The 25,947-nt window shown below is 37.0% G+C and overlaps 1 protein-coding gene across 1 annotated transcript in view; it reads left to right on the forward strand.

Moving 5' to 3' along the window:
* The window catches only part of PTPRN2 (protein tyrosine phosphatase receptor type N2), a 670,971-nt gene that overhangs the window by 163,555 nt on the left and 481,469 nt on the right, over positions 1–25,947 (forward strand). The window contains exon 3 of the mRNA XM_087729958.1: positions 10,639–10,752. Coding sequence (XP_087586084.1) covers positions 10,639–10,752 — 114 coding nt within the window. The remainder of the gene's footprint in view (positions 1–10,638; positions 10,753–25,947) is intronic.

Raw genomic sequence — 25,947 nt, forward strand, 5'->3', positions numbered from 1 at the left:
TGGCAAAACACTGGCAGAAGAGTGAAATTCCGAGGTGACATTCTTAAGAAAAGTAGCCTTTGTGCAGAGATCTGGGTGAATAGTTATTCATCTAATAAGTGTCATAAGTTCAGCAATATTAATTAAATGTGTGTTATTTTCAATAATCCAACAGAAGCTTCAGAATAATAGATTTTGGGTAGAGGTATTTTCCTTTACTTAGGATTGCAATCCTTCTTGTTAGCTCTATCAAAACATACTAAAAAAAAAAAAGTGATGATTTCTGCCTGGAAGAGCATTCTGCTGGAGTATAAGAAGAGACAACAAACAGATATACTATTTTCTGTGTAGTTTTGTCATCCCAAACAAGAATCTGGCACTTCATAAGCAATATAGTATGAGGGAGAAATTTGGAAAGATACAGTATGGTGTTCATTAGTAACACATTATTTCAGTGGGTTGTTCTGCTCATCCTGTAGTCCTGGCTTTCAAGTTTTTTTTATTTTGCATCTTTGATGAACTGTTATTTCCTCTTTTTGTAGCATGAATACTTTGTTCAAAATTATTCTTATTTATTCTGTCTTCTTTTAAGAAGTATATCTGCTGAGCATACAACTTCTGTACTTAACCACTCAAATTGCAGGAGAATCTAAAGCTGTGAGCAGCTTAAATTCTGCCCCTAAACTCCAGTTAAATAATGGCTTTTAATTGCATATAGTATTTTAAAATGCACATTACAATGTATAAGTATGCTCAAATGTTAAATATTTCCTGTAAATTGTATCTATTCTGTGAAGAAAATAGGAAGCAATTTGGGGTTGCACATTTCACATGCATTGAGGGGTCTCTGTACCCATTGCAAAAGCAGAAAAATCTTGCTTTTCAGATTCATTCTTACCATAATTTCAGACACTTGCAAATCTTAAAAGTTGTTATGAACTGTAACACACAAAACTGAGGAGAATTAAATACTTCTGAAATTTCTCCCAGTCCTGTTCCAGATCTCTGTTCCCGTATCATTTCATCTGTCTGAGGGCTTACTTATAGAGACAAAAGATCATCCTCTATTCTGAAGACTTCTGCACTGGAAAAGGCATTTCACCGCAGGGTTTTTTCCAGCCCGTAGATAATCTCTTTTGCTTCTTTCAGTGTCCTTTCCAAAATTTATCATTCATTTTAAAATTTGGACACCAGAACTCTGTATTCCCACACTGACCTCATGAATGCTGCATACTGAATGACATCACCTCCTTATTCCAACTTTTATATCCACAAACCTTATTAATATTTTTGCCCTGGTATTGTCTCAGACTGAACACCGGGGCCTGAACCAGCCAAGGAGGACTGTAATGTCCCATGGCCTTCACCTATTGCCGTCAGCAAAGCTACGGGTGGTGCTCAAGCTCTGTCAAATGGCGGGGGCACAGCCTCGTCCAGACCTCTAATTCTTTGTGATAGAAATAACTTTTCTGAATGCAGCTTCTCATAGGTGGTCCTAGGTATGTAACATCATATTTAGCTATTTTAAAACACAGTTTGCTTGAAAACTGTCAGATTTTTAATGCTCTCCAGACTGTTCAGCAGAAACTGTTAGCATCCCTCTGTCAAAGTCTGAGGTGAGGTTCTTGGCTGTTCCAGTGCCCGTGTGCAAGCTGCCAGAGGCGGCTTGATGTGCCGTGGCTTCTATAGGTGTGCTGATATTTTATACTCAAGCAAGGTGCAGGGATTGCTGAGATAGCTCCAAACAGTTTTAATCAGTCCACAGGGTGCAGCACTCTGTGAAGTTACCCTAGTTTATAAGGGTTTCCCCTCCCCTTCATAAAGGGAATGCATTTAAAATTTCTGCTGATTTGTTCAGGTTGGCATAACATAATTTTCCATAATTTTTCTAATACTTTGCAGCTAGGGAACAAGATGGAGATCTTTATTACTATAATTTCATGCATGTCTGAAGTCAATTCCATTTAGGAATAAATTCAGTAGCTCAGATTACAAAAGTAATCTGCTGTCTCAATAAATATTTTCCTGTAAAGATCTAGAAAGCTTCAAGTTTGGCAAAGGTCAGAAATAAACCAAGTTTGCTGTAACTATTAGATTCTGTATCTGATGAATATGAATGGAACGGTCATTAGTCATGTTTTCACGAGAACACTGTCTCCTGCAAACCCGTAATATCTAACTCTTAAAATGTAAGCTTTTGGCACTTAGACAGCACAAGTTAAAACTTTCACTACTTCGTTTTTAATACAAAATGAAAATTAATGCAGAAATCCATTTTGCTGAACATTTTTCCTTGCAGAGTTATTTTTGCCTTGGGAATACAGATGCAAGAGCAGCTACAGTCTGATCACACAGTGAAGACATTGCCAGCACCAAAGTAGTTCTTGGCACCAACCGAAATGTAATGGGGATCCTTGAAGTGACTGAAGTACATCTCAGTGACACTTGGAAAATTAGTGTGCATAAATAAGCATTAGTATATTTGCATCTCATTGCTTCCATAAATAAATTCTTAGTCCCTCCAGGAACCTCTGTTCATAAATGCATATTGAGTAAAAGAAAGAATTGTTCATGTTTCATCATTCCCCATTGCTCTGGCTTAATTTTAAACAGTGCAAGCAATAGGAGCTCCATTACTCTTCCAGGAGGGAGCTGAACAGCTTCAGCATAGTTTCTCCCTGCTTGAAACTTGTTCTGATTCAGATTGTTCATTTTTGTCTTTTCAGTCCATTTCTCCCAATAATGTCATAAATAATTAATCAACCAGGTTGCATAAACTTTTAGTCTTTTCCCATAAAGAATCAGATAGTTCAATGCTTAGGATCTATGTGGCTACCTCCTTTCTTTCCTTTTTCTCTGCACTTCTCTAGTTTATTCATATCTTTCTGGTAATGATGTGGTCAGAATATAGTGCAGTATTCTGTCGTCTGGAAAAAAATAGCTTTTTTTAGATGGGGGTGGTACATGGCTCAGATTTCTCTCTAAAGAGATAGCAAGGTAAAGTAGAAACTTACATGTTAATCTTGCAGTCCAATGACTAAATATGCTAAAGAAAAAGAGGTAGCTTTATTGTAAGCCTACTACTACTTGTCTTATACTTGAATTTAAAGTATTTTTCCTCTTGGAGGAGGATTTATATGTTTAAGTCTTTTCTCCCTTTTCTCTTTAGTACCAGCATTGACAAAAAAAAAAAAAAGAGTTGCTGTTCAAATGTTTTTGATTGCAAGCTCTTTTTTCTTAGAGACATTATAGCTAATATTGAATACGTAGCTTTGCTTAGAGAACTCCTCTTAATATATTACAATTAGAACTTCTTGGTTTTTTCCTCAAAGGTTTTCTCAAGTCTGGGTTGGTCTCTGGGTCTCTGGGTGATCAAAAGTAGAGGCAGAACGTTTCTGTGGCTTACGGACTGCAGCGGTCATCTGGATGGGGAAGGTGTTGATTTGGTTACTGCTTTGTCACCCTTTCCTGTCCTTACCATGGAGCCATAAAGCACAGCTTTCATTCCACATAGTTACCTAGGATGTGGAAAATTCAGGTTTGGTTCTCTAAGAAGTACCAAGTTATTCAAGCATTATTCAACTGCAACGTTAGCCCTAGCAGCAAAAATTTAAGACTTGCTTTCTTTTCATCTCTACTTTTTCTTTTTCTTAAACTCCCTCCTGCCCTTTCCTCCCAAGGCATGGCCATTATTTCTGTGTTTGGGAGGCCTGTGTACGACCTGTTAAGACTGAGGTTCATTTCTGTGCTCTGAATTGCAGAAAGTAGGCATTGAAATCTGGACCTCTCCTTCTCTTAGCTGAATAACTTAACTTAGGGGCTTTTTGGAAGCGGGCAGCACTTCTTTTCATGGCAAGCCTGCTCTCTTCTTGCTTTGTTAAACTGTAGCTAGCTTTTTCACAATTCTTTCCTTCCCTCCTTTTGCTGTACTCAAGAGAGAGCATAATTTTTTAGTTACTTTCTCTGCAATTTACATATTTCTGTTGTAACTTAAAAAAACCTCTCAAGTGAAAGTGTGCGTAATATTTTGGGACCGTATAATCCACCACTTAAATAAGCAGGTTAGTATAGAAACTGGTCCTAAAATGATATTCCCACTCTGTTGAAGGTTATGTCTTCTTTTGATGAAGGAAGAAGAGAGTCCTCCAGAACTTGCTCTCAGAATTACTCCTTGAGACAAGGGGACTGTAAACCCCAGAGGAGCTATTCACTCTCAGATGTGCCTTGGGATGATGTGGAGCTTTGCAAATCCCAGCACTATCACAATGTTTGCACAACAGCTAACTAATGCTGCTGTTAATGTTAACTTTTACCTTTTAATATGAGCACTTTCATGATCACTAACATGCCATCCAATTCTTTCAATCAGCAGAAATATTCTGGGGTTTTAGGTTTTGGGTTTTTTTGGTTGAAAGCAGACTGGCCATCCACATTTTTTCTTAAATACCTGTGTCCAAAGAGGCGAGGAAAGACATTAAATCTTGTTAGAGTCCTTTTATAGGACTGTTAGGTGGTCTGGCTTTCAGCTGAATTTACAAAGTTACCTTTGCCTTCCAGGCAGCAGTTTGTTTTGTAGCGGAGGAAGAGTGTATTTACTGAACTGCTAGTAAGAGTATCCACTGCATGGTATTTTCTTGTTGGATAAAAAAAAAAAATAAATTCAAGTTTAGAACATCTTACATCGCTGTTTTCTGCTTCTTATGGTGTTTCTATCAAATCTACAACATAAATCTACCAAAAATATGCTTTGTGTTTTATTTACAGTTGAGGATTTACTTTTATTGCATAATGTTTTGTGTCTTACACACTAGTAAAAGCAGAATACCACCACATACGCTTTTTAAAACAATCTGTACGCACTTTGCTTGCTTGCCTTAATAATGCATTACTTCTAGAAACAAATATCTTAGCCTTATATATATCTTATATATCTCAGCCTTGTATATCTTAATTTTAAATAACTGCTGTAAAACTTCCACATACCTATCAGCCATTAAAGGCTAGGGTGGACTGAGGGTGGCTGCAACTGCATAGCTGTGTGTTACAGATGAAGTCAAATGGATCTGCAAGCAGTAACTTTAGAAGGTGAAGAGCGCGTGCTCCAGGACTCATCCCCGAGCAGGAAACTGCCCACTAGATGCCACTATTACTGCTCAGAAATGGAAATAACCAAGGACTACTGAGGCTGCACAGAGATAAGCAAAATAAAATGGTAAAAAGGTTTTAAAAGTTTAGCACGGGGAGATTGCCTCTTAGGAAAGCTGCATTCTCCGTGGAGCGCTGCAGGTTTGCAATGCAGTTAACCGTGATGGCAGGCAGCAGCTTTTCTGATGAACTGCTGCAGTGAGACTTGTAAGCATTTGCTGTTTGAAAGCATTTGAGTAATATTTTCAAAACATTGCATGAGAAATGACACTATAGAATCCACTGTTGCTCTGTCTGTATGATATCTACCTCGCTTAAAGAGAATTTAAAAGTAGAGTTATAAATTATGAACAAATCTTTTTTAATAAATGGAATATTAAAAATATGCTGTTTGCTGAAGAGCTTTCTTGTAAATGTTGAATGTGGGTTTGTGGACTATGTCTTCTGAAATAAGCCTCCTGTTATGTAACTTAATGTCCTCTTGAAGGAACTGTAACGTTTTTTTTATAATGCTTTTTTTTTGGGGGGAAAGGATTTTGAAAACAAATACCATACTGGAGACAAACAGCAGGGAGAGAAGAGTAAAATACTTTAACAATTTCCTTCATACTTCCTAAAACATTTAACATCTGTGACCTTGAAGTCCAGTATCATGAGACTTTTGAGATGCAACTATTATGCTTCCCATTGGAAAATGATTTAATATTTCCAGTAGGCAACTTGGGCTCTAACCTTGGGCTATAAGACATCAAGCACTGGCCTTTTCATTAGTCCTGGACGACTCTTGGACCTTACAGCACCTTAAACAAATAGCTTGGGGAAGAAGTGTGAAGTAATGTACATATTCAGTGAGAAGAAAGAATTCTTTTCTTACAGAAGGTTAAGTTGCTGAAGAACGCTGCCCACTGAAAACTCTGCAGAAACATTAGAGGAATTTCTCTGATTGACTTATGCAAAGGCATAATGTTACAGTCAGTGCTGGCAGCAGATGCCATTTGACACACTGCTGGGTCTGTGGACTTTCTGCCTGCGATATGGGGCAAAACTTAGATTTTATACAAAGCTCTACTTTATAATTTTTTGTCAATTGTCAGGTAATTAGCGTAAGGAAGCTGAAGTGTTGGTCGACCCATGTATGCGAATACTGTCACTGTCTGGAGAGCCGCTTCCTCTCCAGCTGCTGCAGAAAGTTTGAAGAGCAGAAGAACTGGGTGCTTCAAAGCATCTGCTTGAAGGCTCCTTTGCAAAGGTCACTTGTCAGCACAATGTGAAAATTTCACTGCATGTAGTTCTAAATAATTAATTACTGCAGAGCACAATCTTTTAATTTACATCTATCAAACTTTCATCAGCCTGCAGACAAACTCCAGTGTCTCTACCAGTCCTCATAGCTTTGCTCAGTAGCAAAATATATTCAACAAGAACTTATTCTTTTTTTGCTGGTGTTATTCAAAACTGTGCCAAGTCTTGTGTACTTCTTAGTTTCAATTGTCAGATTAGCCATACCTGGTGGTTCCAGGATGGGATATGTTTCTCTAGCCAAGGACAACTTATTATACACGGGTTTTTTTTTGTAGGAAACACTACTTAAAATGAATTGAATAAATCAGCAGCTGCAATGTCTTGCTTTCAATGTGAAGGTGGTCACTCAGTGCATTTCCAAAGACTATTTAGTACCTGTTAAGCATGCGATGCCTGTCTACCTTACCAAGAGAACCTGTTGGCACAATCCACTTTTCAAAACTGTGTTTCAGACTATAGTTTTTCATGCTCTCCTTTTATATAATTCAGTACCTAGATGTCAGTCATGAATGTAACCTGGTGCTTCCTTCCTCAGTAGGTAATAGAGAGCATAAATATCCACTAATTCATCACAAATGGGCAATAATAATGAATTAAGATGGGAGTTTTCCATTTGCTTCTAACTCTCTCTCAAAAATCATCCTTCCAGAACTTGTGTTTTGACTTGTTCACTGTTTAATCTGTCAATTGTATTTTTTCCACTATAAGTTGATAAGTATTCAGTGTAAATACGTGTACCATGCTCCAGGATGTTGTCTCTAATAAAAGAGGTTCATCTGCCACTATTTGAGATATTTTTGGGCACCTGGGTTAGGTTAAATTTGTGTCTTTTAATCTTAGCGTCTAACTTTGTAATATATATTTGTCAAAATTCAAGATTTTAAACAGCTCACAAAAATTTAGGCTGATGTCCTTTCTCAACTATTAAATCTATTAGCAAAATAGCCAAATACATAAAAAAGTATCTCAATGTCTCCTTCTGTATATTATTCTTTTGTTTTAGTCTCTTCTTTGGAAACAAATGTAGAAGCTGTCTAAAAGTCAACATTACCACGCTGTTAACGCAGATGTTTCCAGGTCTAAGTATAACTTAAAAGATATTACTATGGAAATTTCAGATACTACTTTTTGCTAATGGTTAGCAAATGATAGCACTTTAATAGCAACCATATGTGTATATTGATCGGTTGTCTCAACCTTCCCTCATTCTGGGCATGTGTAAAGAGCAGATGTCTTTTGCATATTACGTTCTGTCTCAAAATACAATTTTAATCAAAGTTCAGAATGAACACACTCTTAAGGACTATAGGCATACAGGGCTTTTCCCTGGATGGCGGTTATTAAAGCATCACTCATGCTTTGAACACCCTTAGCCGTATGACATTTACTGTAAAATCTGGGAGTTTTTCCATTTTCTTTTTTGCTTCATGACAGCTTTGGGTAATTCGCTCATTGGAGGCTGCTAGAGGACAAACGGGTGCACAACAGGGTGCTCGAACACCAACACACTACAACAGCCCCACGTCGCCCTGTGCCAGACCTGGGTGCAGCTGGTCTGGAAAGACGCCCCAAGTATTTCCTCACTGTAAAGATCACAGTGGTTTTGGATAGTCCATAGCAGGCTAAGCTGGACAGTTTTTAAACATTAGCTGTAATTTAAGTAAAAATGAGGTTTGTGCTATCACCAAAGCCATTTCTGAATTTGGGCCGCATCTGCCAAATAGATTTCTTGGAAAGAAAAAGAGAGGGAACTTTTACAAATATTTTTTTTGTAAAATCACTCTCCCCTGCCTTTTTTTCCCCACAATTTATGCAATTTTAAGAAGGTTTAATTAAAATATACCCTGAAAGTGAATGCTCAACCTCAATTTAATTTTTTAGGTATTAAATCTTGCCACAGAAACCTTGCAATCAAATAAAACCAAAAAAACCCACAACCAAACAAATCCAAACAAACAGAAAAACCTGGGAAAATTCCTACTTTTTTAAAAAAGCTACTGAACTGAACTATGAAATCTACTATTTGCACAATTCAAGTCCAACTGTAACCCCCGCTATAAAGACCCTCTGTATTTTAGAGATGGTATTTGCCAACCGCTCCTTGGGGCATACTGCTCCTTCTCAACTCTCCTAGTACTGCATTTCGCAGAGCAGAGCACTATTTGATTGCAGCCTCTTCAAAGCTTATTATGCCCATATTTCAAGTACAAAAGCCAAAATAACTTGCAGTTTCTCCCTAAGCAGTCCTAGTGGTTTTGGATAGATTGTATGATGCAGCTCAGACTCATGTGCTAATTGTTAATTTTAGAATTTAAATAGGTTTTGTTCTATTCAAAGGCAGTAGGCTAAAGGTTTTGGAAAACGCTGGTTTTAGAAAAAAGTTTAGGTCTCTTAGAGTTTGTGAGCGAATTAGCTTTTGAGATATCTTTAAATGACACTTAATACAAAAAACTTTAGTTCATGCTGAATGTGTATGCTTTTCTGGACTATAATTATAAGATTATAATTATTTTTAATGTGCATTATCTTTAAAAAATCATGGAATATTAGTTGTTTATACAAACATAGATTTTGCCCTAATTGTCTGTAGCCAGTAAGGGTGGTATTCCAAAATAGAGCTGGCTATTTCAAGTCATGTTTCATTTTGAACAATCTTGCTCTTAAACACTAAAATGTTCTTCTATTCCTTTCTGAATCGAGACCTCATTTATTCCTGTTATTCATCTACTTACAAGTGAGGGATATTTATATATTCAGCTTATTTCCAACTGCAACAGATTTTTAAATGGAGATGAATATTTTGATCTGCTGTTAGGCTTCTTTATATATTATATGGCAGAAACATAAACCGGATCTGTGTGCGCCGTTTCTAAGTTAAACCTAGTTTCCAATAACAAAATTAGACACAGAGGTAAGTTTTTAATTTGGATTAACTTAATTTGGCAGTTTTAAGTGACAGGACGATTGGAAAGGCAAAGAAAGCAAAAGTTGGCTAATTTCAATGAGGTATTTGTGTTTAACAGCTAAGGCTAATAATACCCTTTTTCTGCATCCTGGGTTGGTTTATTTTCTTTTATGCCATTATTTGTGTTTAGTGAACAGCTGGGCCAGTAGTTCCCATTTGTAGTCTTTTAGCTCTGTGAAGCAGCAGAGAAAGTAATGGACGTTTGCAAATTAATACCTGCCGTTATTTTCTGCTAATCTGATGTAGCTATCCTTTTTGAGCATAGATGTAATATCAGAGCAGAAGTAATTACTGTGTTAAAACTAGTACTGCAGTAGAATATTTTGCTAATTAAACTTGTTGCATTTAAATTGCTTCCTTGGATCACCATATAGAAGAGAACTGTTTTGAACAATAAATGAAACCACTTTCTTTCTCAGAGGCCTAGAATTGCAGATGGTCAGATTGTATGTGAAGCACCTAGGCTCTGAATTAGTCTTTTGTATGAAAGAGAGAAAGGTAATTTGAATGTTTGAACTCCCTGTTCCTCCCACACATACACAGGAAGCTTGTCTCAAAATGAACAATTCTCTAAATAAAGACTAATAAGAAGCTAAATTAATTAGAAGGTGTGATTTGAAAAGACATTGATGAGAAGAGTCTGTCATTTTAGACAAATGGAATGGAGCTAAATAAATTAGGCCACATTAATATCTCATTGTTCTGTGAGCAGCTTTCTTTTATTGCATTCATTAGAGGGTACTTCTTGAAATGAGTCTTTGCTAGCCATTACGGATTCAGTTCTCATTTACCAATGCCTAACACACAGCTCCTGCATTAAAAATGTTTCAGCAAATCCTCATAGTTTCTGCAAATTAATATTTATATTTCTGGATGCTGCACTTTTCATCTGCAGCATAGTAGGCACTGAACGTTAATTTTTTTTTCCCACTGAATTGTCAGTAAAGAAGTCTTACATCAAAAGATTTGGAGGCAGAAGTCTGAAATCACTTTATAAAATAAACTGTATGCATAAATTGTACAATAGAATCTTCCTCCAACTAGTATCTTTCCAGTATTTATTTATTTTGGTAGAAAATACCCTGTCTTATGACTTCAGGAGTCCTTTGATAGCTTTTTTAAGTGTCTTCTAAAAGGTTGCTTCAGTATATAATTAGGATACATTGGAAATGCGCATCTCATCACGCATTTCTTCCTCTCAGAAAACAAAATGTATATTCTTCCTTTTCTTTTTCTCTCTCCTGCAGATGGAATATTTGGGAGATGTCAGCGAGTGCCAGTAATAGACATCTATAAATATGACATTTCACCCCCTGTTCTTCAGCGCCTAAGGATCATCCTGGAGAAGCTCTCACACAGAGGTATAGTAAAAGCTCTTGAGTAGGGTTAGTTGCACTGGGGTTTACAATTATTTTGTGCTGCCTCTGAGGTGACGTCTTCAGTTTTCGAACGCGGTGTGTTTCAGGCCCAGTAGCTCAGAGTTTATAAAAGTAAAAAGCCATCTGACTCACTGAATCTGCAACAGGGACTTAGTGAAGAAATTTCAGGAGAGGTGCTTCCTCTCTATGTAGTGCGTATCTGTGACTGACACTAGACACTATGCAATACAATTTTAGCATCTATGAATGCTGGTGTCGTATAAATAAATCAGCAGGAAAGAAAAATAATTTGCCTTGTATAGTTTTGCACCACAGCATATTTCAGGGTGTGTGGGCAGAAAACACAACTTCTAGTGAGCTAGAAACAGTTCTTTACTTTCTAATGAATTCAGATAAGTAAAACTGCTCTGATTTCATTACAAGCTGTATATACTGCATTCCTTTTAATTTTTATTCAGCTTTCTGAAGTTAATCTCTGTGCTCTTTCCAAAGCTGGAAAGGATGTTCTAGCTTCTCAATGGCATAACTTGAGCTAACAAATCAAAACTTGGATAAAGTGAAAACCAATAAGGTTTGTTTCAACAAACTTTTTAGGTACTAATACATGAAATATACCTCTGTAGTAGACAGCCACAGGACCAAGAAATCTTTGTGATCTCAATTGTTCCAAGAGGATTGTTGGAATGGTTAATTTTGCTCTTGCATCATTTGTGTGGGTGTTTGTTCCTACATATTTTGCAGTTACAAACTAGTAGTATTGTATTAGCATTAACTAGTTTAGTTATGAGAAAAAATTGATTCTTGGAAGTTCATGACTATACTTAGAGGCTGGGCTTCTAGTTTGGAGACGACTGATTTAATGGATTCAAAAATTTCCAGGGATTTATTTCCTGTCCAGCAGCCCATCCAAATGAAGCAAACTCTACAGAACTTGGTTGTAGTAAATCCTGGCTGATTAACAGTTACATGTGAATAGTACTTGTGGGTCTTTCACTTGTTATGTTCTAGAGGCTAAGTTATGCAAGCAAATTTATGAAAATACTGTTTCATCAGAGCAACACTGTATGAGTGGAAAAGCTTGTATCTGCTCTCTGAATATAGTGAAGAAGCAGGGCTAAATTCATGTCACTAAGACACTTAAATTGGTATCTAAATTGATTATGCTTGCACAGACAGCCAGCGCTCATTTACGTTGCCTGAATATCGGCAATGAGTCCTATGTAAAACTTCCTCCACAGGGATGTCAGAGGCGAGGGACCTGCAGGAGACCCACGCCCTTCTGGAGGGGCACATATAGAGGCTGATGGGATACCCCAGGCCATCTCAAATGACACTTACATGTCTCTACCTCCCTGACTGCCATAACATTTTAGTTAGTTCAACTGAATTCATGTAACCTTCCCCTACTAAGTGCTTCTCTGATCAATAAACTGACCTCCCCTAGGATCTCTGTTATCATCAAACCACATCCCTGGATGTATCTGTTGCAGTAAACTGCAGTGTGCTTCTTTTAAGGAAATTTAGGCATTGAAATCTGGACTTGTCATATTTTTTCATAGCAAGAGAATGACAAGGAACACACAGATTGAAACCATGGTGGAGAATGAAAGTACTTTTGCTTTTGTCTTTCTTTACTCGTGACATTTAGAGGTGCATATACAAATGTGTATATGCTTTGAACTGATATAAAACTTTTGCAGGCAGTTTTTGTGGCCTGTGGGTATCCCAGTGATGAGAATCTTAAATATATCTGTAGAAGATAATAGAATGCTAGAATGCCCTTGTTAAAATGATTGATGTGATAAAAATCACTTTTTTTTTTTTTTCTTTTTTTGTACTCTCAGTATCCTTGGCAAATTCTGAAGTGTTTAGTGAGGGCGGAAATATGGAAGGAGTAGAATCAATACAGGCTATCAGATTAATGGATTACTGACATCAGGTGGCTCAGAGAAGACTCTGCTGTTTGCTGGTGCTATCAGATGTAATACATCCAGCCCTTAGGTCATGTTCGCTGGCTGTGATGGTCACTTGCACAGTTAATGCTGTTCTCCTGCAAATTGTGTGCAAAACATTATGACCATTTCTGCAGTCTAGATAAGCAAGACGTTGTCAAGCCCACACAAAAGTTTCAGGTAACCTCAAGAAAGGGCTTCTCTTTTTCAAAGGTCTTATTTCCTTTATCTATGTAATACCCAGTTCTTGTCCTTTCCAAAAGAGTAATGGCTAGCTGCACTTGGTGATGCCCAACTTCCCTGGAAGGCATAGGGGACAGCATCAATTCTCTCCTTTTTGTAAAGAGCAGGACAAATTTCACTTGGAAGACTATATAGCAAGTCCCACAATAAGTAAAACTTTTAATAATCTCTATATTGAACACTTTCTATTTTTATTAGGCATATATACAATTAAGGACCAGATTCTTTAGAGGTTACTAACTTGAGTGGTTTTCTAGGGTTTTATTTGTTTATTTATTTTTCTTATGTGACTTAGTTTTTCTTTTTTGTTTCCTTCCTGATGTCATCGTGCTGTATTACTAATCTCCTGTTTTTTTCTAGCAATAGTCTGTTGATATCTATTTCCATAGAATTAAAAAAAAAAAAATCCATAAAAAGCCTCATAAAATTTATGTTCTCTTTCTTTCCTATTTGCTGAACACTTCTGTCATGCCTATATTTGAATCAAGGTCCAAATGGAAGATTTTATGGTCAGGTGCTATAAAACAAAGGACAACATGATATGAATAGCAAATATCACTTGTGATTGTGCCAGCTCAAAATGTTTACTACAGTAAGGAAGCATGCAACAGGGGCTTAGATGAGTGACACACTTGATGATAATCTGTTTAATAAAGGACTTTAACTAAAAATGAATTCAGGTTTCATAATGGTATAGCTTTTATGTCTTCTTTACACATTGAGTCTATCTTCACCTACACTATCTACTAGTAGATTGATGATAGAAATTAATGCCTTGGAATATTAGTGTTTCCTACAAAGGAATGATCTATTAGCATTCAAATACCCTTGTTCATCCCATTTTCACTCACACTGTTCTTGAGACAGTCAAATCTTTCAAAATACCCTTTATGAAGTAGATTTTCTGCAGATTCAGGTTTTATAAATGTGACTATCTGTATGGGAAAAACCCTTCTCACAGTTGCTGAAACATGATGAATCACTTTCTGAAATTGGTAGTGGTATAAATTATAATTTATAAGGAGTTGAAACTTTTCTCATTGTCTGATAAACAGAACAATCACTGATGCTGTTTAGATAGGACGAAATCATTGGAAAAGGGGAATGAAGGAAGTATCAGCATAGAGGGGTGAATGAGTAGTGCCTGAAGGTAGCGGAAATACTTGTCCCTATGGTTGATCTTCTGAGTCTTCTTGTCTAACTTGGGAGAAGACACTTGGAATATACCAAAATGCTAAATCATCTATATACTTCCCTGTTTGAGGTAAAATGCACAAAATAGATTTTTTTACTGAAATGGATTAAAGAGATGATAAAATGCTTTGTTTTCTTCTTGTCCCAACAATATTATCATGAAGGCAAAGTGATTGCATCACTAAGATTCTTAGCAAGATTGTGGAAACATGGTTTCACACTGATGGTTGACCTGTACGATTAGAAGCATGGAAAATGAGATAGAAGGACTAATCATGGTACATTATAAATCAAGCGTGAATGCATAAATAGTACTTGAAATATAAGCAATAATAAAAGAGAACAGTAGTATTTCTCAACTTGCTTACTCCAACAGGGATTTACATTTATTTCATAGAATAGTTTCTAACCAGTGGTTCAGACTAGCTGGTAACATGGTATACTAACTGTGAAAGTGCAGCTGCCATAGCAATGAGCATTGCTAGAAGAAAGAGCTCAGAGATGGAGCCTGAAGGACAGACTTCTTTAAAGACATCAGAACAAGGGTATTTGCTCAGGGTCACAAGTAGTGTCCATCTGAGTTAGGATTCTGCCTCTGGGAGTGGCCACTGCGCGTGTTTAGGGAAAAAATCTAAGGAAAGTTCAAGCATACAGAAGCGCTTCACAGCGTTCTTACTTTCTCAGCGTTGTGTGCTTGGTATATGGTTCTCCTAAGCTAGAAGTCATATTTTTGTGTTTGCTGTATTCCTGGTGGACACTGTTGCTAGCACAGTTTGATAGGATACTGTGTATTAGAAACAAGGTATGTTAGACTAATAATCGGTAGTTCAGCTTCTGTCTTCTGTTCTGCTTAAATTTTAACTAAATTACAGCTGTTGTCACTCTACTGAAGAAACTGTGCAGCATGACTATTTGGAAAACAGATCAGATAAATGTCTTTTGTTTATGTAAGTTGAAGTCATTACTAAATGATTTCTGGGTGTGCTTGTAGCTACTGAATTTTTGCTACAATACCTTCTTGTTCTAAACTTTACTTTCAAGGAAAGCAATTTCTGTTAGGCTATTATGAAGAAAGTCCTGCTTAAGATATTCAAATATCAACAGTGTTATTAGGAGAACCAAAAAGAGTAGGATACACTTTTAAATTCATTTACCTCAAGTCAGCAAGATATTCTTGAGAGGCTCATGAGCTGTGAAAATAGGCAACAGATTTACATACTGTTTGAAAAAATAGCACTTTTTTCCTCGTTTGTCTTCTTTGCAACCCAGAAAGCTCTTGACAGGGAGAAAAAAAATATTTGTTCTAAATTAATTTTAACCAGTTAAGTGTGAGGTGATTAATATAACTTTGCTAGAAATAGTTTTATACTCTTAGAGCAAATTTGTTTTAAAAACTAAAATGATTTACAATCAGTTAACTTGAAAATTGAAATGAATGTGACTTGTCACATGCAGCTTGTGAAGTACGAAAGGGTTGCTAAATATTTCAGTTGGGACTATTTTTCAAGGCAAAGTATCATTTGTTACTGCAACGAAGGTAACGGACTTGAAAGTAAACCTTTACATGCTCAGTTTTGAAATAAACTTAAAAGGAATAATGCAGTTCTTGCACATATTTGCAAGCTGATAATCACATCATTATGGAGGTATATGGAAAGCTGAAAACAAGAGACGTAGGAGAAAGCAGGTTTTTCTTTAAATTCAAATATTGATATAAAGGAAGGCAAAATCTTCTTTTGGCCTTCAGGAAAAAAAATATAGTTTTACTTGAATGGAGCAGTGCATTTACATCAAATTTCCCAGGCATCAGCTTGCTCCAGACATCTGTGTACTTAACAAATTCTTCTCCTAGATGGCTGCTGAAGCCAGGAATTGAAGAATAAACCCTATGACATGCTACACTGGAGGAACTCAGCCGGGACTGGACATATTTACCTTCTTCTGGTATACCTGTCACACTGCCTTAACTTTTTGGCTCAATGGACAATAACGCACTGAAAAAGTTGCAAAAAATTACTGCCTTTGTTAAGTGCTAAAGCACCTCTGATATTTTGTTTGGTCTTCAAAACCTAAATAGAACTTCAGAAAACTATGCATGAGTTTCAGGAAAAGCAAGAAGTTTTATTTTAGAAAACAGCAGAAAGAATACACTTTGGAATCTGCTTACCAGACATAATCTGATATGGCATTGACTTTTTCTTTGCCATATAAGACATTTATGAAAAATGTTCTTTCCAGGAAATTAGTACTTATGAAGAATGTATTTGCATTACAAAAAATGATTATAGGGCCAAAGCAGATTCTATGTTTTGTGGGAAAGATATTTGAAAGTACAGAAAAAAACTTTTTAATATATATTTAGTTTTATCTGCATTCATAACACTGTTGTATAAAGCTTTCTGATTTTGCATCATTTGAATGTTGCTTTTTTGGAAGATAGGTATGTCAACACAATAGCATCATATAATTTTTGCTTAAAAAGAATGATCAATCAGAGATTTTACTTGTGTTTTTGATAAAATAACACATTAACTAATATGTTTGATAGAAAGGAGAAAAGGTCTGCATGTCTCCTGTGTGTCATGTTTCTGTCAACTAGCAGTGACAATTGCTGACTGGGATCAGAATGTATGAAATTCTTTGTGGCCCAGATAACTTTACAGCTCTTCTTCTGAAGGAAACATTGAAATTAGTGGTAATATAATGCAAATATCAAAGGCTGACGATCAATTCCTCCCTTGCTTCCTTTGTTTTGAAGATCTCTGCAGTGCCTTGTGGATTTTAACCTCTGCATTAATGCTTAGTCTTTTCCACGAAGTTCTCTGTGCAGTCTCTTCCACAGCTTGTTGTCTTTCTGATCTTTGAAATTTGGAGACTCTCTGTTTCTTCCTCCGGTTGAAGAAACTAAAGATGCCTCTTCTTGTTCTGGTTGGACTTCACTGAGCAAGCTCACCAGGCCTCCTCTGGATGGCCTCGTTCTCGGCATTAGACTGAGCAACAGCTCAACAGCAGAAGGTCTTTCTATTTGGGTTGTTTATTCATTAACATGGTGCCCTGTTAATAATGCCACATGCAGTTCTGAACTTCATTCTTATTCTCTTAGACCATTCTTTAAAAAAAATTAACACCTTCCACAGGACCATTGGACTGGGCATACACTGGGCTTGAAGTGATATGGGTACATAATATGTTTTTAAAACAAAAATCAAATTGCAGTTCATTATCAGTTGTTCCCACACTTGGAATATCAGCAAATATCAATTCAAGCATGAGATTACTTCTTTAGCTGCTGTATTCTCTAATAATGCTACTTTTGGAAACTGTGAATAACAATATAGCATATCCAAACTAATTATGCCATTTTGTACCATTAATCTATAATTATCGCACATTTACATATTCAACATAGGACTGTTTTTTATCATTGCAGCACCAGTGTTTTCATCCTTATTTGTTTATTACTAAGGAATTTGTTTTCCTTTTCTATTTCTATATTAATTGCATTTCTTTATCTACAGATTTTATCTCTATCTACAGATTTTATCTCTACCTACATTGCCTCATGTTCTTTTAAGATATCAACTGTTAATGACATCTAGTGCTTGACATATTTTTAGCCTTATAATAGGTACTCTAAATTCTGAAACATTTAGGCTTACTTTTTCAAAATCATGTTTTTGATTTTATTCATACAAAACCTCAATAGGTAGATTGTGTCCCTCACAGTACACCATGGTATGATTGAAGCTTTACCTTAGTGTAATCAGTATAAATTCTCACAACAGTTCTTTTTTCCCTTTGCTGTACAGAAAAAAAAATATATATATATGTATATATACTTTTTTTCACTTAAGATGTTTTCATTCTTTATCTTACAGCTTTGTCAGAATGCTTCTGACAAATGTAGCAGTTTCCTGCAAAGGCTGCGTGATATTAAATCTCTTTTTTAATTCCACTTGTGTTTTCTTTCATGATGATTCTTAGCATATACTGACTGTATTTCACAAGTACCTCCTTCTGTTTTGTTTTGCCTGTACATATGTGTATGGTCATGGATAGACAGTGCCGTTCAAGATAATAAAATTGTGCTTTCCCTCCAACGCTTTTCCATTGCTCAGTTTCTCTTTTGCAGCTTCTCACAGTCCTAAAATTGCAAAAAGGACTTTCCCCCCATTTTGAGTCTTTTATTCCTATTGCTATCTAGTTTCTAAGCATTGCACAGACCTGCACTGCATATTTAACTAAAGTGTCTCCAATTTTTTAGGAAGTCTTTGAATATTCTTCCTCTGTTTGACTTAGCATATGTCAAATGTATAGCTATTAAACTACTTTTTTCTTTTTTTCTTTATCTCATTTTGGGGTTTGTGTGCGGTTTTTTGAATGCAGTATTTACACATTTCTTTAACATGGTCGGATAATTGATTTTCTTTTCTTTATTTTACCTGCAAGCTGTCCAACAACACAAAACCTCTGACTTAGAAAGAAAGTGTAAGGCTGCTGAGTCTGCAGTATTTTATAAACTTAACTTTTTGTTCCTTTTAGTTTTTTGTAGCTCCACTTGCTTTTGTGAAGAGGCACATTTCCTGCCTAAGCATCCTCTAATTGCCTGATACATTCCTAGAAAGCTGTGTTGAGTCTTCATGTGCTCCTTCATATTCACTATTCCGTGACTTTTTTTCTTTGTCTGATAAAAAGGTGCTATTAGAGATGGAAGCACTCTGTCCATCTATCACTCTCTCTTCTAGTAGTTTTTCATATGTGTTCCCAGCTTCAACTTGAAGGTTTTCATGTCTAATAAATATCATGAAATGCTTTTCTTGAAAACCACTACCTAGGTGAGGACTTAGGGTATCGGTGTAACTGCTGGAGTAAAATCAGCTGTTACACATTTGTTTAGAAGTAGCTGGCTCTCGCATACATATGTTACAGCCAACACATTATTTCTGTATTTTGTAGTTGGTCATACTCAGCCTGTGTTTTGCCCAGTTGACAGGCCAGAAAGGGGCCTATCTGGGACACATGGAGAGGAGCCACAGATACCACAGAAAGTGCAGGGGGTGTGATATCAGGCAGGGGGACAGCATGTGGTACAGGGGAACAGCATAGGTGCTGTTCTGTGCTGAGAGGATTGTAGTAGACACATGGGCTCAGGGTGCTGACAAACTTTGTTTATAACTGACAAGGAATTGGCTAAAAAAGCAATGGGTGGAGGGAGGAGGACTGTGGATTTTTTTTCTCCATCAAGCTCCAGCTAGCTTACAAGCAGCAACTGATTTGAGTCAGTGTCCCAGATCTGGCCCTTGAGAGTGCTACTTACCCTTATAGATAACATCACACTGCCTGACTTAATTGGTGGCAAAATTGAAATGTTAAAAATATAAAATGATCTAAAAATTATAAAGATATGGTAGCCTTAGCCAAGAATTTAATTCCATAACCACTGAGTTTTATTTAGTCATGTTATATGTTACTTTTTTTCTCACAGTGTTGTAAGTGCCTGGTTGATAACTCATTGGAATATCTTTGCTGTACTTGAATGTTAAGAAACAGCCATGGTGAACACAAGTCTGTGTTAGTTATGGGAGTAAAGGAATGGAAGGAAGGTCACACATGGTCACAGACGAGAGCCGTGCCTGTTCCTATACAAGCGCAATTGCCCAACTTGAAACTGACTGCAGCTTGTATGATGTCTGGGCTACTCAACTTCTTGAGTTTCCAGGCAGTTTGCATTTGCTGAGCTATTCTAACCAACCTATATTTTGAAAAAGATTTTTTTTCCTCTGTCTTCAAGGAGCTGTTATGTTGCCACATTTATTGCTGTATTTGCAACGTGTGATCTTTTGGCAGGGTATTTTTCACAAACTTTAAATTCCACATTGGTCCTTATTGAGAGCTGTTAGCTTATGTCCTTCATGGTAAATGACCAATATGCAATATTACCTATCTGTCCATAGTGAAAAAGACTTTCTGAGAAATTACTAGGGTATGTTACTGTATAATTTCCTTTGGTGTTGCCCTTATGTGAAAGGTTTAACAACTACAAGTGAAATAATTAATGTGAAATAAATAGAAGTGCTTAAAGGAATCACGGAAGTGCTGGTTAGGTGGACCTCTTGAGGTTATCTAGCTAAGTCTCTGGCTAAAAGCGGGATAGGTGGAAACTATATCAGATTGTCTGCTTGAGTCTTGAAAACCTCCAAGGAAAGGGATTTTAAAACCCTTTGGGTTTTACCCAAAGTTTGACCTGTTTGGCTAGCCTCTGAGAGAAGAGGTTCTTGCCACGTCCAACCTAAACCTCCCAAACTACAACTTGTGGCTTTTGCCCCTTGTTTTATTATCAGCCAAAAGTAGGAAGAATTTGAATATGTTGTCTTTTCAACTGCCCTCCATGCTGCTGTAGGCTGCATTGCTGGTGGCTAAGGTCCACCCTTAGCCACTTCTTCACAACACAAAAGCAGCTCCTGTACTATCTCTTCTTACTGGTTATATGACTCAGTCAGCTGGGTTACACTCTCTTGGACTTTCTCCAGTGTCTCAATTTCTTTATTGAACCCCAGTTCAAGGAACTGGATCAAAAAAGGCACACAAAATCTAGATGTGGCCACACTGCTGCTGAGTAGAGGGGGGTAATGCCCTCCTCTGAACTGCTGCCTATTCTCCTAATGTAGCCCAATCCGGACTATTAGAATCACTTCTATTTTACTATTTTGTTAGTATGCCAGGAAAGCAAGCCAAGAGGCACTCCTTAGGCCACATTAGCTCTTTCATAAACTATTCTTTGAACTTGTGTAAGTACTAAGTTAGGCAGCATTGTGTCTCCATTGTTCTGAGTTGCTTATGCATTTGGTACAGCTGCTCTCTTCCCCCCCTACCCCTTGCAGGAGACTAGGCAAGTGAAAAGACTTTAGCACTCTAGCTCAGCTTTTTCAAACAGTTTGATGAGTTTCAGGTCTTTGCAGGTAGACTCTAATAATACTATGCTCATTTCTGATAATGTTATAGTTAGTTGCATTCAATATACTGTCAAACATCGAGTTTTTCATTCCGATTATAGTTACGAGGTTTTAGCAGGCATCCAGCTAATAATCACATTCAAGATGTTAGAGGGACTTAATATTAGCCAATACTGCAAAACAATGAAAAAAACCCCTCCTAAATCAAAACTCTATGTGATCAAAAGGTCAGTTATTTTGTTCAGCCACATACCTTTCCTCTTTGTAACTTCATGAGATAGGTCTGTTCTCTGTAAAATTCTCACTTTCCCAAATGAGCATCAATGTAAATAGATAAGCAAGATATAATTCCAAAGCAAAAAGACACCTTCTTTCATCTCTTATTTTTTCTGCCCCCCAAATGTTAGCTGGAAGCACAGCATTTCCCTGACTCCGTGGGGCCTCCCTGCTGTTACCCACTTGCCCTCGCCCCTGCATAGAAGCACCACACAGGCAGTTTGTTCCTGTGCAGAGGCCTGAGCTGGTTACTCAACATATGGAGCCTTCCTGAATATTTGCTTCACTTTTCTCTGGGGTAGTCGCTAGAGAGCATCCCCACTGTCAGACTCGCAACCCCTCCATCTCCTCCAGGTTGCTTGCTGCTCCGACAAGCTCTTTTTCCATTCAGCATGTTCATGGAGTGCCAGCAACGTCTTCTTATCTCTGAGGAGAGTTGGTGCAATCTGCTTGTGCTAAGTGACCCCTTGGGCCTCTTCCCCTCAATCTCCTCCTGGTATCTCCTGTAGTTTTTCTTCTAAAAAAGGCAAAATTTTAGAGGTTTGGACTTTTCCTCTTTAAAGAATAATACTTAGACTCTTCAAACAATATTTGATATTCATCATTGATAAATTACTAACGTGATAGGCTTATGTTTATCCTCATTTAAGAAAGAACTCTATATATACTAACTTTAATGAGTATCATCATGCACTGAAAATATTTAATAAGGTCAGTTCTATGTGACTTGGGCCAGTCACTCCCAGTAGAAAAAGAAACAGAGATTAAAAAATTCATTAAGTTTAAAATTGTTCACCTGAACACTTCATAAAATATTTATGAATAATGAATACTTTTACAGAACTCAGAATTGAATTGGAAACAATTTATAAATAGAAGAAGGGTTAAACTCGCCACCTAATGAAATCATAATGAATAAGTCAATCAGCCCTACATAGGATGGAAAATGCATTATCTTATGTTTTGAGTTATAGCTCCAACATTACCACCAATCTTCATTTGAAAATCTCTGCAAGATTGGGCATTAGCATGTGTTTGCATGTATGTGGGAGAGACGATAAAATATTCTTCCCTTTCCTTCCATCAAAGTGAACTTTGTTTGGACACTGCCTGCAGGCTTGAGCAGAGGGCAGTGAACACTCAGAGAGGAATACATTGATTTAAAATTTAAAATTAAAATGTCCATCGACACTGAAAACTTCTTTGTACCATCTTATTAACCTGTGAGATAATTCCACCAGTCAATAAATAAAAATGGAATGTGGCCCTCAATGTGAGTTGCTTAAAATGGGAGAATTTTCTTTAAGCCGAGAATAACATTAGAAAGACTGGATACCAAATTCAATTCAGAAATGAGGAAAATACACTTGAACCCATCTCGGTGGAACTCAGCTTTTTCTCCCTTGTGGGCAGTGCAAAACCTGCCTGCTTTTAAATTTTAATTAAAACTTAGATTAGTTATGATCATCTAATCTTTCCTTTGCACTGCAGTGTCTGATCGCTATGTATAAGTATCCAAAATTTAATCTACTTCTGGTCCTCCTAGATTTGACAGTCTAATTAAGTGCTCAGTTCTAGCACTTAGTATATAAGAAATCCCACTTCACGTTTTGGTAAAGATTTTAGATAAAATTGGTCGCTTACCTGTTCTGCTGAAATCTTTCTGAATAATTTTATTGTTTCATCTTTACTGCTGCATTCATCTGCTTTAGGAACCAACAGATTTGCTTCCTGCATTACGCTAAAAAATTTATTTGAAGGCTCAGCCAAGCATTGATAGTAAAGCATTACCGATGTCGTACTGGGTTGTCTTAAAGACATACCTTCAGTATCAAAATTAGTATATAAAAATATGTGAACATACAAACATTGGCTCTAAAACTAGAAGCTCATTATTTATAAAATCCACTCTATTATTCTCCCTGTGGAGTGGTGACCTAACAACATGTGCAAGTATCTCTTTGTTATTTCTTGCGCATGACCTTGCTCTTCTCTCCGTTGGTCTGTTCTTCACTTTTCTTCTCTCTAGGACTCTGCCCTTCACCTCATCCCAGGTTCCTTGTGACTAATTTTTCTCCTTTGAACTTTGGGAAGAAATGACATTCATCTGTTATTCTTACACTAGCAGGTAATCATCACAGAAAGCTCTAGCACAAGCCTACTGTCTCCTTTTAAAGAAGCAGTTCTTTTTGCTTATGCCACTTGTCTCAATGTGTACAGAGGCAGGTGATCCACATTCTGGTAATGCCAGCACACATTATACGGATGGAGATGTTATTTCAAGTGCTCTTAGCTATTCTGTTGATAGTAGGCTTAAATTTGCTCTACAGGGGGCCATCTCAACTGTAAAAAAATTGTAAGTGGTTGCAAATTTGTAAAATTGTTAATCCTCCACCCCCTTCGCTTACCCCCCACCCCATCCCATCCCATTCATAACGACAGTGAGTCCCAAGACGATGCCTCAAACACTCTGCCGCCCTGGGTTGACTCTGCTGTTGCTGAACTGAAAATGCATGCTCCAATTGTGCGGATGGCATCCATCGCACACAGTTGTGAGTCTACAGTCCCTGTCTACTGGGGCTCTCTTTATAAACAGTAGAGAAACAGGCACTTTTAGGGTGTGATTCATCTGTGTAATTTTAGACAACTGTAGGATGAAGTGGATCATATCCTAGAGTTCACTGACTGTATTGCTTAGCTCTCTGTTGACTAGGGAGTCCACAGCTGATTACCTCTCCTGTTCTGTTTAGTCACATGAATTTTGTCCTTTGTGTTTCACTGAATGCAATATTTAAGTTCAGCCACATTTCTGGTACATCTTTAAGAGTCTTAGACAGACTGAACAGAACCTGAGAAACAATTTCAAATTCCCAGCACCAGGGTCACTGAAAAAAAAAATTAACTTTGCTGCAGTTTGCCCTGGCCTATACTCTTGCAACATTTTAATTATTTTTCTGAAATCCTTTGGGTACTCATCAGTTATCCATGTAGCAGCATAAACCAACCAGTGCTCAAATTCTGACCTCTGCTGAATAGCAAGCACACAGGCAATTTCTAATCCTGCTGTGTTTTTTGGAATAAGTTTTGTGCAACTCATGCTAGAATAGATCCTGGATTTATCTTGAACTTCAGTTTGACAGATCATGGTACAGGCCCTTTCCCGACAATTGATGGTGTGAACTTATCTTCGTTGGAAGGTAGTTCAGAGTTTAGCTTTGAGAATATTCTTGCAATCTTAAAATTTCTGTTATTTTATACTTCACCAGTTTTCTTTAAACTAGGTACAAGATAAACCTGTTTACATGTCTTTTATTTTCTAGTGGCTCTATGTCATATAGAATTAGTTTCCATTTTCCTTAAAACAATGCTTTAAAACTACACAGTAGATCAACTTGGGTCTTTCAGAATATTTGTCTTTTGTGGGGAAAAAAAAAAAGCTATTGTATCTTTATAAATTTCACAAGTGCTGTGGTGACAGATCTGTTGGAATAGTCAAACTGCAATATTTTTCCTCTTACAAAGAAAACAGGTCTGGCATGTCCTCCTTTGGTACTATTTCATTAACTTCAAAATACAGCACTGGTCTCTGTTTCTATGTTAGTCACTCTTTGCTAAAGCTATTGAAAGCATCAATTTTTATAATAAACCCTGCCATTTTAGAAGCTTTCACCTCCCTGCTGTTTTACGGAGCAAGTTGCAGCTGAGGGTGGGTGATGCTGAGAAGGAAATGGCATTGATTTTCTACGTTTTGCCACACAGGAGTATTTTGGGATGATTCTCTTTATTTGCATTTTTCTTTTTCAAGGATTCAAACAAATAGAAGAAAAATACCCAGAAGTACAAGTCTAGGACTGTGAAATCAAAGCATGTCTGGGGAAAAACAAAAAAAAAAAAGGTACTTACTTTCTGGAGGATTTGTGCTGACACATCGAAAGGTTTGGGTGAACTAGCTTTTCCAGTCTGAGTTTTACAATGGTACAACCATCTAGGGCTTGAGAGATCAAAGGGCAAGAATTAAGAGTCTCTTGGTTTCCCACGTGGACGACCGAGCAACAGCCCAACAAGCTCTTCCTTTAAAATGAAAATTCTTGCCGAAGTGTAACAATATTCATTCTGAGAAGCAGAATATTATTAAATTAATATGACTGTTGTTATGCTACCAATCACTAATGGCATAGACAGTGTTTGCATTAAGAACAAGGTATAAGTGTAATAGCTTTTCTTTATTTTCAGTGATATTATTTTATATATTTTTAAAGATTTTTTTAATCTGATTTCTTTTTTAATTTTTTGACCTGCATAAATAATGTCACAAATGTGTCTACGGAAAGGTCTGATTAGCCGACTGTATGTCTTCTGACAATGTATTTAGGTGAGTTGGTGAGTTGCTTTTACAGGTAATTCTAGGTATGAAAATCAGGCATGGTGTCAGAAGCCAGGTGAAACCTTTTGCAAGAATCAGAGCATTTATAACTTTGTATAAGTATCCAAAACATCCAACATCTCCCCGTGTAGATGCCGCAACTTTAGCAGTGCAATAGAGAGCAAGCAGCAGGTGG

Source organism: Nipponia nippon, unplaced genomic scaffold (genome assembly GCF_047370975.1).
Source record: "Nipponia nippon isolate SJK-2023a ecotype South Korea unplaced genomic scaffold, ASM4737097v1 scaffold_1, whole genome shotgun sequence".
NCBI lineage: Eukaryota > Metazoa > Chordata > Aves > Pelecaniformes > Threskiornithidae > Nipponia > Nipponia nippon.